The 13,517-nt window shown below is 39.9% G+C and overlaps 1 protein-coding gene and 1 pseudogene across 1 annotated transcript in view; one reads left to right on the forward strand and one right to left on the reverse strand.

Annotated features, from left to right (window-relative positions):
• The first annotated feature begins 3,270 nt into the window (after positions 1-3,270).
• On the forward strand, positions 3,271-4,678 carry LOC119421080 (annotated as a pseudogene).
• A 6,913-nt stretch (positions 4,679-11,591) lies between these two features.
• Positions 11,592-13,517, reverse strand: part of cbx6b (chromobox homolog 6b) — a 15,910-nt gene continuing 13,984 nt past the window's right edge. The window contains exons 2-3 of the mRNA XM_037688482.1: positions 12,412-12,591; positions 11,592-12,091 (exon numbers count right to left, since the gene is read on the reverse strand). Of these exons, the coding sequence (XP_037544410.1) occupies positions 11,864-12,091; positions 12,412-12,591 (408 nt within the window). The 3' untranslated portion in view covers positions 11,592-11,863. The remainder of the gene's footprint in view (positions 12,092-12,411; positions 12,592-13,517) is intronic.

Genomic DNA, 13,517 nt, shown 5'->3' on the forward strand with positions numbered 1-13,517 from the left:
CCAAACATACAAAAGGCTCTATATTTTGACCATTGACTGTCCCGGTTTCTAAAAATTGATACTGAAATCATCCATTAAAAAATAATCAGTCAATCGCTACACACAATATGATGCTTTATTTTAATCTGGCAAGAACACAGTTGAGTTACTGTGCTCCTACAGAGTTTCATGCCTGAACAAACCATACGTAAGAGCAAAGCTGCTGAGAAGTGGGGACTAAGGGAAGATTTCAGCAGAAAAGTGGGTGATAAAGAGCGGAGGAAGAGCTTGTTCCTGTCCAGATGGTGTCTCTGCAGGATTTTGGACCATGAGAGTGTGTGACAAAAAAAATCTACTAATTCTGGCATGTTACCATTTAAAGTCTGAGCAGTTAGATTACTGACTGCTGTTAAAAGAAATGATAATAAAAGAGTGGTTTGATTAAATTGTTTTTAAAAGGAGTTACTACCATGACTGAATATCATGTGTTCATATACCAGAGTTTAAATTTAGCACTAATCTGACAAAATATGAATGCAAAAGTCTCTTTTGCAGGAGTTTGTAATGGCTTTTTCACAGTTTACAGGGGATTTGGGTAATTTTTGCAATTGGTGTTTTAGCTAAGATCCAATTTGGACTTGGCACTGGTCAGACTAGCCATTCACTCATCAGTCTGGTCAAAATTAAAACTTAATTGTCAGGATTGCAGTCTGTTCTTCCCCCTCCCCTCTATGTGTTGCAGGTTTTCTTTCTAGTCTGACTGGCATGACTACTTAAGCCTGAGCTGAACCACTATTCCTCGTAAATCAGCTTCACAGTTCTGCTCACCTGTTCAGCCCGCTGGCCTTCTTGTAGACCTGTTACACCTACCTCACCCCTACAACTTATCTTAATCTGTCTTTATGATGATGGTGATGATGGATTTATCTGTCTGTTCCTTACAGTATATTTCGAATCTCGTGCATAAAAAACGAGCCAGTTCCTGAATTGGTTACGTGGTACGGCCTGCTAGTGAGGCTTCCAACGTCACTACATACGTCATCAATACACACCTCGATACACGCTCCACATACTGTAAATCCTCTTGGATTACTCGACACACGCTTCGAAGCCTCGACACAGAAGAACACATCACTACCTGGTACGACTACAATTACCACCTTATGGATATTGGATTAAGGATCACCCTTTGGATTTGTGATTGGAACTCTGACTCCCCATGCTTGACCCCTGCTTCGCCTTCTGGAACACAACCCTGAATTACCCTGCTGTTCACATCATTAAAAAGCCTCCCTCCGCAGCTGCCTTCCCACCAGTTACAGTGACATCATCCTGCCCAGCTCCAACCGGTGACCCCACCTCGCCTGCTTGTGTGAAACGCTGACAGGCGGCTCTCTCCCTCTTTCCTGCGCGGACCTGTCACCACAGATGGATCCTGACCCATTCTGCATCTGCACAATGAAACTGTTTTTACTCTTGCTGTATGGCTGTCTTTGAATCCAAAAACCCGGTTGTGACAGATCCAAAGTGCTGTACACAGTGGACAAAACGTCAAAGTTAAAAAATGAAAACGAATACAAAAATATTAAAAACTGGTAAAAAAACAAGAAAATGTTAAAATTAGTTAAAATCGTTTTTATTTGTCTGTGTTCTGTGGGTTTTTGTTCTCAGCTTTCCCAAACTGTGAGTATAATAACAGTCTATCATTTCTCCAAACTGACGTCAAAGAGCTATCTACAACATGTAAGATATTGTTTATAAACTATCCAAGGATCCCCACTTCCAAAGATTAGGGTAGAAATTAAAATCTTGAAGTGAAGCATGTTTTTTAGTACTAGAGTTTGTACTTTTAATGAAACTGCTTTGCTTTAAAATATATCAGTGGCTTGTTTTTCAATTCCTAAGAGAGTAGTCTCCTCTTTTGAAGTCTGATCTTAGCACACTGGTTTATTTTGTGATCAAGAGTCGCCCGTCAAAGCTGCGGATTGTTTTCTGAACCCAAAGGAGAAGCTCTTATCCTGCTCTGAATTCCTAAGAAAAGCACACACGCTCTTTAATTCACTGCGAGGGAATTGTAAGCGCTCATCATGAAAACCAAAACGAGCCCCAACCACCCAGTGACATAACACTGACAAACCTACTGCTTTATCTTTACATGATTTAGGTTGCACCATGTGGTGGTGGGTTAGTATAAGGGAAGTGATTTGATGGATTAGATTGGGTTGCTGTGTGCCCATTCCCATTGAGCATTATGGATTAGATGGGAGATGGTAATCCTCTGTGCATGATTTGTGTTGAACACTAAAGACGGTCATAAAGGTTCAACAGCAGCTGAACGAGCACGTGTTAAAACATGGCTGCAGAGCCATGAGAGTGCCTCAAGACAAAAAGTAAAAGTACTTGATTCTAAGTTTGATGCCTCGGTTTGTGGAAAATTATTAAAGAAGGATCTGAAGGCTGTTATTATAGTGATATATACTGGGCACTGGCAGCTTCTATCAGATTAAATATTAGCTCAGAATCTCTAAAAATGACCACATTTTAGCTATTTTGTGTTTTCCAGGTTAGCTCCTGCAGCCATTTTAAAGCAGTTGGTCACAAAACACTTATCAAAGCGCGCTGTCTAACGGTCATTTTGTGAAAGGGTCATTCACATCTGTGTGTGTTCACGACGTATTTCAAAGAGCCTGCAGTTTTGACAGTATTTGAAGCGTTCTCTGTTCATTTCTTTAGAGTTTATCTGATAGTTTTTGGCTAAATGCATCACCATAGTAATATGAATCCACACTAAATGTAACAGTGCACATTATGTGACTGAGCCAATTGATTTGATGTATAATTTGTGTACATAATTAAAAAAAAACTTTTGAAGCAATTTAGTTTGATATATTTTTATTACTCTAGTTCAAAAATAATGATCTTTTTATGACCCAAAATACAGACTGACCTCACAATTATTTGTTTTATTTTCTAAAATAATGTGTAAAGTTAAGTCTCAGGGCTAACTTTGATCTGTGAAAAAGTCATAGGGTTATGTGTAAGGACAATCAATGTAGCCAGATTTATGACAATTAGCATATTTAAACAATATTTGTAGGGTCTGTACAATATATGATTGTTTTTGAAAAGTCCAAATATATAATAGTTCAGGCATTTAGGTGAACCAAAACAACAAAACGTGTTTTTATTAACATGAACATCCACATTTTCAATGCAATTCAGTTCATTTATACAGCGCCAAGTTACAACAGAAGTCGTCTCATTGCGCTGAACAGAAACATCATGTGATCTGTCCTGGTGGAGCAGCTGAAGAAGACTGGACTCCAAGCTGCTCCTGCTGATCACTGCTATGCTGGACCTGAACATGTGGCCTGTGATGTCTGCGCTGGGAGAAAACTGAAAGCCATCAAGTCCTGTTTGATCTGCCGGGCCTCTTACTGTGAGAAACCCTCATTATGACTCAGCTCCACTTCAGAAACATCAGCTGGTGGAGCCCTCCAAGAACCTCCAGGAGAACATCTGCCCTCTTCATGATGAGGCGATGAAGATGTTCTGCCGTACTCATCAGAAGTGTATCTGTTATCTCTGCTCTGTGGAGGAACGTAGAGGCCACGACACAGTCTCAGCTGCAGCAGAAAGAACTGAGAGGCAGAGAGAGGTCGAGGTGAGACGAGAAACGATCCAGCAGGAGATCCAGGACACAGAGAAATACACGGAGCTGCTTCAACAGGAGGTGGAGGCCATCAGTCACTCTGCTGTTAAAACAGTGGAGGACAGTGAGATCTTCACTCAGCTGATCCATCTCATCCAGAAGAGAAGCTCTGATGTGAAGCAGCAGATCAGATCCCAGCAGGAAGCTGAAGTGAGTCGAGTCTTGGAGCTTCAGGAGAAGCTGGAGCAGGAGATCACCGAGCTGAAGAGGAATGATGCTGAGCTGAAGCAGCTCTCACACACAGAGGACCACAACCAGTTTCTCCACAACTACCAGTCAGTGTCAGCACTGGGTGAGTCTCCACACTCATCCAGCTTCAACATCTGTCCTCTGAGGACGTGACAGCAGCTGTGGAGGAGCTCAGAGACAAACTGCAGGACACCCTGAGAGACACATGGACAAACATCTCACTGGCTGTCTCTGAGGTGGACGTTTTACTGTCAGAACCAGAACCAGAACCAAGGAGCAGAGCTGGATTCCTAAAATATTCCTGTGACATCACACTGGATCCAAACACAGCAAACACATGTTACTGTCAGAGAGGAACAGAAAAGTTGCAGGAATAGAACAACCTCAGCCTTATTCTGATCATCCACCAGATTCATTGATTATTGGCAGGTTCTGAGCAGAGAGAGTGTGACTGGGCGTTGTTACTGGGAGGCGGAGTGGAGAGGAAGAGCAGCTGTTGTAGCAGTCACATGCAAGAACATCAGCAGAACAGGAGATCAATCTAAATTAAGAAGGAATGACAAATCGTGGGCTTTATGTTGTTTTCAAGACCGTTTTCTATTTATTCACAAAATCAAAACCTCCATCTCAGGTCCTGGTTCCTCCAGGATCCGAGTGTACCTGGACCACAGAGCAGGTGTCCTGTCCTTCTACAGCGTCTCTGAAACCAGGACTCTCCTCCACAGAGTCCAGACCACGTTCACTCAGCCGCCATTTTCTTTCCAGATGCCTGTTTTAATGTATATAACTCAGGATTGAACCAAGGAGCCAGCTTCCTCTAATTAATTACTTTTTTTCTTCAGTGGGACAATTTTATCAAGTGAAGTTTGCATAGAAGTTGTAAAATTATCAACCAGATGATCTAAGCCACTGCTAGCTGTTGTATTACTCTGCAAGACAGAGGAAAACACTGATGGAAGAGATTGTTTAAATATGGTTACAGTGTTCTCTGATGAGCACCTGCTGAGATGAAATTTACTCTCTGTGGCTGTGTAGTCATTTAATGTAAACTCAAAGGTTATTAAAAATGATCAGACAGAGCAGGACTATCAGGATGCATTAATAAGTCCTTAATCTCTATACCATAATTCAGAACCAGGTAATTGTTATGATCGACACAATTTAATAATGTTTCAAAATACAATATAATGTAATATTAAAAATACTTTAATCTCCACTGGGAAAAATAGGTTTGCACTCAATGCTGTCTTTTTAGCTGCCTTTACAAAAAAAAGTGGTTAAATTTCTAAGAAAGATTTGACAAAAATATAGGGTGTGAAGTTTTACCCACTGGAACAGCTATCCAGGCTGGCACTGAATAGATGTTGATCATTTTATCTGATTCTTGCAGTGTGGCACATAATCTGCTAATTGCTCTGTGTAAAGGTGTGAGATTTGTCGCCTATACAGTCATTTCACAGTTCCTTCATGCATCAGTTTAAAAAAAAAAAAGGGTGACAGATTCGTGACAACAGCTTTATAAAGTTCAAGCCTCTTGCTTCGTGTGCTTTTTGTTTTTTTGTGCCAGGAAAGATTTTGAGCCCTTTTCCACAGACATGACACAACAAATGCGAGTTTTAGATGAAGTGAAGGTGACTGTTGACAAACCGGCTGCTTAACACTGAGAGGAGCAGCGAGGGAAGACATTTATATGTAGATGAAAATGGAAAATGACAGAAAGGAAGGAACAATTGTAAAAAAAAAACCTGCTATTTTAGCAAAAGCAGAAAATAAAAACAAGAAATATGCAGAGACAACAAAGATCTTTCCAAAGTCAACAACGTAAGCCGGCGGAGACATGTGGTTGGATTTATATGAAATTTTCTATGTTTTAAGTCACTTTTTGACGATAATAGTTCCAATATTCTGTTGTTCATAGCTTTAATACAGGACATAAATATAGAGTTCTTCTTTGTCCAACCATCCATTATTTGCCGCTTGTTCCAGCGTCAGGTTTTGGGGGCAGCAGCTTGACCAGGAGGCTCAGACATCTCTTTCCACAGCCACCTCTTTCACTTCTTCTGGGAGGTATCTGAGGTGTTCCCAGGCCAGCTCAAAGGTATGGTCTCTGAAGCATGTTGTGGGTCTTCCATGCCTTTGACACATACTCAGGGAAGAAGTCTGACCACCTCAAATGTCTCCTCCTTATGTTGAGGAGCAGTGGCTCTGCTCCGAATCTCTCCCAGATAACTGAACGTCTCACCTCAGGGAGAGCCCATCTACCCTGCAGAGAAAACTGCTTTTCAACGCTTGTACCCATGATTTTGTTCTTTCCATTATCATGCAAAGTTTGTGATCACAGGTGAGGGTAGGAATGAAGACCGACAGGTAATTAGAGAGCTCCGCCAAGCAGCTCAGCTCCCTCTTCGCCCTAACAGACTGGCACATGTGCAATACTGCAGACGCTACACCAATCCATCTGTTGATCTTATGCTTTATTCTTCCCTCACTCGTTAACAAAACCCCAAGATACTTGAACTCCTCTAATGCAGCGCCTCGCTCCCAACAGAATGAGAGCAGTCCACCATTTTTTGACGAAGGACCACGGCCTCAGATTTAAAGGTGCTCACACAGCCTACTTGGATCAGATGCATCTCCTTGGTTGGATATTTGGTAGGTTTGAACGCCTTTAGCTCTGTTTTCAGAAAATCGGAACAGGTATTGTTAAAGAAACTGTTGCAGGTGTATTTCTTTTTCAACTTTGGCGCTTTGTTTTTAGTATTTTAGTAGTATTTTTAGTAAGATTTTAGTATTTCTCTCCTTTTTTTTTTTTTGGCTAGTCAAGACGGTTCTTCTCGTCCTAAGCATTTCATTGCATTGTTGACCTTGGGTTGATCTGCATATGACAAATAAACCAAACCTGAACCAGATACCTCCATATTTCAGTCTCTTGTAAAATTGAATAGTTTTTATTTGATACTATTTCTATCTTAACATGTGGTTCTCGACCTGCCATTGTGTATCTGTTCCTACCAAACCCAGCTGGTTGAAGCAGATGGTCTCTTGTCCTGAGTCTGGTTCTGCTAAAGGTTTCTTCCTCATGAGGGAGCTTTTTCTTTCCACTGTCACCTTCATGCTTGCTCAAGATGAAAGTTCTGTGATTGAGTTAAATTAAAAGCAGTCTGCTCCTCAGATAATGTTAAAATATTATTTTTAAATACGAACATTTCTGTTAACTTATTTTATATATGAACGTTTCTGTTCAGTGCCCTGAGATGACTTCTGCTGTGACTTGGAGCTTTATAAATAAACTGAATTCAATTGAATCTTCTTCTAACCTCATTTGTGAACAAAACCCCATATACTTTAATATTTCTACTTGGGGCAACACCGAGTAAGCAAATCATCCTTTTCCAGTTGAGGACCATGACTTCAGGCTTGGTGGTGCTGTTCTTCATCCCAGGTGCAACCTTTCAAAGTGACTCTTACAGTGTCATTGTTACTCAGAGCACATACACATGGGCTGTTTTACAGAACCAGCTGCCCATGAGAGTCCAACACCACATTTCTTTAGTTTAATTCTTACAAAACGTAAACTGAGAAGCCAGTGAAAGTTCATCAGCGCTGTAGAACCAGTTCCCTGGAATTAAACCTGCTTTATGCATGTTCAACTGTTTCACTTTAACCTCGTTGTCATTTGTGTACATCCTGGATGAAAAGAGAAGTTTAATGAGTTCCACTTTTCTCCAAACAACATTTTTAAAATACTTTTTAAACCCTCTCAGATAAAAAGTAAATGGCTCCACATTTCTTTCTAAAAATCAACCTTTAATAAAGATTTAGGGGTTTTACACAACACATAATCAGAACATTACAATACCATACAAGACACAGACGAACAGTCTTTATGCAGTCAACAGCAAGAACAATGACATAGCAAAGCATATCATGAGAGGAAAACTGTTTTCTGTTTCAGTCATCAATAATAAATCACTTTCAAAAAGCTTAAAAAAATACTCTGGCGTGAGCTCAACAGACACCAAGCGTGGCATTCAACACCAACACTGCAGACTGCGTTATCAAAGACACGATCGGCACAACCAGACGGCTTGATTTAGCATCAGCTTGATGGCACAGAGCAGAAGTTTCAAGTTGTATGCTTGAATATTCTGATGTTCATTAAAATGCACGAATCTTGCAAAGTCATTGGGGAATTCATAGATGCTTAATTAGCTCAAAATAGCCTCTCATGAAAAATTTCCATGGGGACAATAAACTGCAAGATGGTATAAACACTCTGACTGGAACTTTTCCCCAAGGACAGGTTTAAGCAACTGAAATTATTTTTTTTAATTTTTTTAATTTAAAATTAACATTTTGTCTCTTCCAAAACAAGTCCTACAACAGTGAAGTATATTTATTAAGGGTTGTCTACTTTAAGAAATCTGGGCTAGAGGCTGCGGTAGATCTGCGGTCAGCGCCAGGGTCCCATAAACCCGAGGCTGCATGTTGGAGCCCAAGAAGAGCCTCTGGCATAAAACGACTGCCAGATCTCGTGCACATTTTGCTCATTGTGGAAACCCAAGGCTGCATTTAGAACAAGGGAAAACCAACAGTATCCATTCTGAGTAATCCAATCTAATATGTCTCAGACGAGTTTAATGATATCAGCGACACTTGTATTAATTTGAAGACAAACTTTACGATCAGGCGTTGTTTGACAACACATTTGTTGAACATGTTTGGGAGAAAAGCTTGGCTAATGAAAAGTATACGCATTAAATCAAACTGAAAATAAGACCAATTAGTTTTAAGGAACAAGCACAAAACATCCACCTTGTAAAAATAATGCAATAGGCACGGTCCTGTTTTGTGACACGGTGCAGTGGCATAACATTAAAAGCACACGATTACATCATGCAGAGGTAAAAACAATGTAGCGTCACTCGTTACAAGTGTCTTTCTCCTCGCTCTTTACTTGTACTTTCGTCATCTTCTCCTGGCTGCCGTCTGCTACTTAATATTCCCACCTCTTTCCCCAACATTTATCATCACCTTACCTTGAATCCCAACTCTAAAGCTGTCACAGCCTTTAACTCATTCCACTTTGACCTTGCGACACACGTGGAGGGATTTCAACTCCCAGCTCTCTGAGAGAAACTGATTAAATTTAATATGACCTGGCTGCTTTCAGAAATAAAACACATTTTTATGCTCACAGTTTTGACATGTATTTGACACTAGATAACTAACATCAACAGTAGAAAGGAAAAACATTCAGCATTTTGGAAATTTCTTTAAAAAAACTTACAAAAAATGCTAGCTAATAATCTTGATTGTGCTATATCAAGCTAACAGTACTAAACTTGACCCGATACCAAACTACCGGTAAAACTGGTCCTCAGCTGATGAAAATTATTACTCATATGTTTGATGTTGAGGCACATTCAAGAGACAGTACATTCAAAGTTTTGTGATTTTATTTAACCAACATCCTGTCTGTGCCTGAAAATAATTTGGGAAAGCTAATTAGCTCTTATCTTATCTGGCTCTGATGTTAATTTAGGTAAGCTAAGTAAATCTTGTTGCATGCTAACCAAACACCAAATGTACCAAATACTAAACCAAATTATTTCATAATACATAATACACATAATACATAGTATTGTCCTATTTGTGTATAAACACAAAAAGGACAATAGCCTATTAGCTAATTATTAGATTAGCCAGCCATCTCAGCATTGTTAGCATTATATGATTTTCTTGTATGCCTTACAGAAGTTTATTGGGAAAGTTTGGATTATTTAAAATGGGTTATTTCATTTTATTTTATTTTATTTTGCCTAACCTTTATTTCACCAGAAAGATCCAGTTTAGATAAATCAATTCCTCAAGAAAGTTCTGATCAAGATGGCAGCATGAATCCTAAAGTTTAAATTGTTAGCAATTCATATTTTACTGCAGGGAAGAGCAGTCTGAGTGAACATAGATCTACACTACTCTGGACTTAAAAAAAAACCAACCTTTTTTTCCTCAATGTATATATGTATAATTTGTTTGTTTTTTAATTTACACATTACGCCAAAAATGCTGTAAAACCCATACTCGGCCACTAGATGGCGAGCTCCTCCACATTAATTATATCAACTACAGAAGAAGAGCATGCCTAAAGATTCTCCAAAATATTGTTTTTCTTTTATGGTGTTTATTATTTTCTCTCAGTTAACCAATTTATTAAACAAAGTTTGATGGCAAAAGGATAAGAATGAAACAAAACCTAAGCTGAAAAATAAAAAAACTAAGAATGACTTTACAGTTACAAGTGGACAATAGGATGCTTCGTCATTATTTCCAATAAGCACCTTGTTTAATGTTCAAACAGACAACTAAAATAAAGTTTTCAAAATTCTCTGTTTCGGAAAGCATTAAAAAAAACAACAACAAAAAACCTAGAGTACGGGGCTTTAATTTGACAAACAATAGAGGATTTCTCATGGATCAGTCAAGCTAACAGCTAGCCATAGCTAGTCTTTGTTCATCCAATACTCCATATATTTGAAGCTGGTGAAGATTCTCAGTATCCAGGACATGATCAGCCCCCCCCCCCCCCAAAAAAAAGTTTAAGAACAAAACAACTGGACTTCTATTCTGAGGCCAGCTCTGAATTAGAGCTATTAGTACAAAGTAATTAGTAACTCATACCTTCATGCATGTGACCAAAACTTCTCTCTCGTGAGCCAGGTAGACAAAGAACCTAATGAGCCTCCACAGTGCGTGGCGAGTAGTTCCTGTCTAATCTGCAGCTGAATCTAAGAACACAACCAGACCTGTCATGTAATTCTATAAAGCTTGGAACGCCACAAACTACAGATATTTTTCAATTGATAAAACTCCCGGATGGGCAGCGAAATGTCTTCAGACTCAGGATAGAAGTCCAGTTAATGGGACTGGGACAGTTAGAAGTCCAGTTGTTGTTTTATTTTTTTATTTTAGACATGTTTTTTAACCACTTCTATTTTTTGAGTCACAGGGGAGCTGGTGCCCCTGTCCAGCAGTCACTATGGGAGAGGCAGAGTACACCCTGGACAGGTTGCAGGTCCATCACAACAGCCAGTCTTCAGTATAAATACGTATAGGCATTTATGTGAATAATCAGCTGATGCACAAGTGATGCATTGTAAAGGATTATAAAATAAAGTCTGTATAAAGCACAATAGATAATTTAAAGTTTGAGTTATTATCTTCTTTGGGCTGCTATTTTTAGTAGGATGCCTCTGCCTCTTCAGACTCTCTTCCACCTGCTACCTACTCTAACAACAAATCCAAATGTCATCTATCATCTTTGTCTTGCCTGACCTCATGTGTCATTCTGTCCATCACACTACGATCAAGGTTTAGGTTCATTTTGATGACCTAAATCCACTCTTACTTTTTTTGCCATTAACTTTATTCTTCCAAGCTAATGCTAATTAGCCATTCTCCAGACTAAGATTACTCCGACTGCTCTCTGCTGCAGGAAACGTACCCATTACTCATAATAACTCCAAAGAATCCTGTTAAAAATTGAAATATACTGTATTTTTAAATTTTTGGCTTGTAGTCTCCATTTTATAGTAGATAATTTCCTTAATAAGTCTTTAAGAAGGTTTGCAGGGAAGAGGAAACAACCAACAATATTAATAGACAGTTTGGCTAGAATTAGAAAAACACTTCATTACAAGCTTATTTTACTGTAAACATGACATTATGCAACATTCCAACTCTACTTTTGAATAAATTACATCTTGTGTTGCAATTCTCCCATGGACCTTCATAAAAGTGTTGGCAAGTTTATTAAAAATATGAAGTTATTGCACAGCCTCTACTTATATCATGTTGGTATGAACCATCATTTCTGTTTTGAATGTTTTCACACGCTGCCCCACTCCTTGCAATGCTTTTTGTGTGTGTTTATAACCTCCTCGATCAGCAGAGGTACTGGCCAGATGAAATCTTCCCAAAAAGTCACTGGGGGCTCTTATGTTTACTACATGGCTCCCCTGGGTCTTTGGTTGCTCCGCCGTAAGCTCCAATCCCGTTCTCGGTCCAAGGGACTACGATGCCCTGGGTTACTCTGCCGCATCGAGCCAAGCTGACAACCTGGGTTGACGACAGAACTCTATCCCAAAGGCCCACCTGAGACAGTTCTCCAACCATAGCCTGGGTTGAGTCAAAACCTCCACCCAGGGAATCCTACAGGGGAATTGACTGGTTGGATTATTCAGAAATTGAAACAGTTGTACTCATTTTATTTAGCTGATTTATTGCTTTAGGCAAAACACTGAACTTCTGGAAATTTATCGTTAAAGTTTCATCAATCTGGACTTATTTGAATGCAAGCCAGCAATCATTTAGGAGAGGTTCTGTTTTTTTTAAGTTACTATCATTACAGCTTAAGGACTGACTGACTTACTTCAACTGATGCTTCTGCCTTTATTTATTGCGCAGTCATGAATAGAACTTGTTCATTCATTCAGCCACTAAGTCTTTCAAAGTCATGTATATTGACTCACCTGCTCCTGTCCTAGCACGAGCATTCCTCCAGGTCTGATGTGATGCCCAGCAGCAAGGCCGTTGCCCTCACCTTTCAGCTTTCCCCCTTGGTAGGCCTGCCACGCTCCCCCCCTTTGGGTCCAACTCACACAAATGTGCTGCCAGCTGCCTTGAGAAAGGTTCAGAGGTAGCTGTGCCACCTGGAAAATGGAAAGTAAAATTAAAGTAAAGCAGCTTTCAATTTTCTTCCGAGCAGATAAGGTAAAGTACATCATCAGGCAACTGAAGGCGAAAACTCATTAGCATGGTGCAAATGAAATGGTGCACTACGAGAAGAAAATGTATCCGTTTCTGACAGCGTTATTTCTCCATGAGTCTTATGGGTCTAAATTGGCTGTTATAAAGTATTTTCACTGCCCTGGAGCCATTCTGCTACCTCGAAGCACGCTGCGTATTTCCTCCAGGAATAAATTATCATAATGGCTTTTCTGAATTACAGCAAAAGCCACAGCATGACTCTACATCACCAGGCCACGTTTTCAAGATGGAATTTTAATCTTTCATCATAACTCGTGAACAAGACTATTTAGCTTGTGAGATGAGGTGTTTTGTCATCTGGTCTGCCCTGCTTAGTTTAATGCTAAGCATCTTATCTTCTTAAAGGAATAGCTTAGATTTTTTTAGTGGGGTTCTGTGGAAATGTTACAAGCTGCTAATCTTCCTTTCTATGAACAACTTCAGTTTGGAGAAACAGAATTTATTTTGACTGGATTGGTGAGCTGATGGCTAGTCCAAACTTCTCCACTGCCATCTTCTACCACATGTCAATAGTTTGGTCCTGGCGGGTCCAGGAGAGAAACCCAGACATCCCTCTCCACATTGACGCTCTCCGGCTTCTCCTAGGGAACCCCGAGATGTTCCCAGGCTAGAGAAGATACACAATCCCTCCAGTGAGTTCTGGGTCTTTCCTGGGGATTTTTATCTTTGGGATGTGGCCAGAAAACCTCCAAAGGGAGGCATCCTAATCAGAAGTCTGAACCACCTCAAGTGACCCCTTTTGATGCGAAGGAGCAGCAGCTCTACTCCGAGCTCCCCCAGATGATGGAGCTCCTCACCCTATCACTAA

The sequence above is a fragment of the Nematolebias whitei genome, chromosome 15, assembly GCF_014905685.2.
Source record: "Nematolebias whitei isolate Nwh7 chromosome 15, NemWhi1, whole genome shotgun sequence".
Taxonomy (NCBI): domain Eukaryota; kingdom Metazoa; phylum Chordata; class Actinopteri; order Cyprinodontiformes; family Rivulidae; genus Nematolebias; species Nematolebias whitei.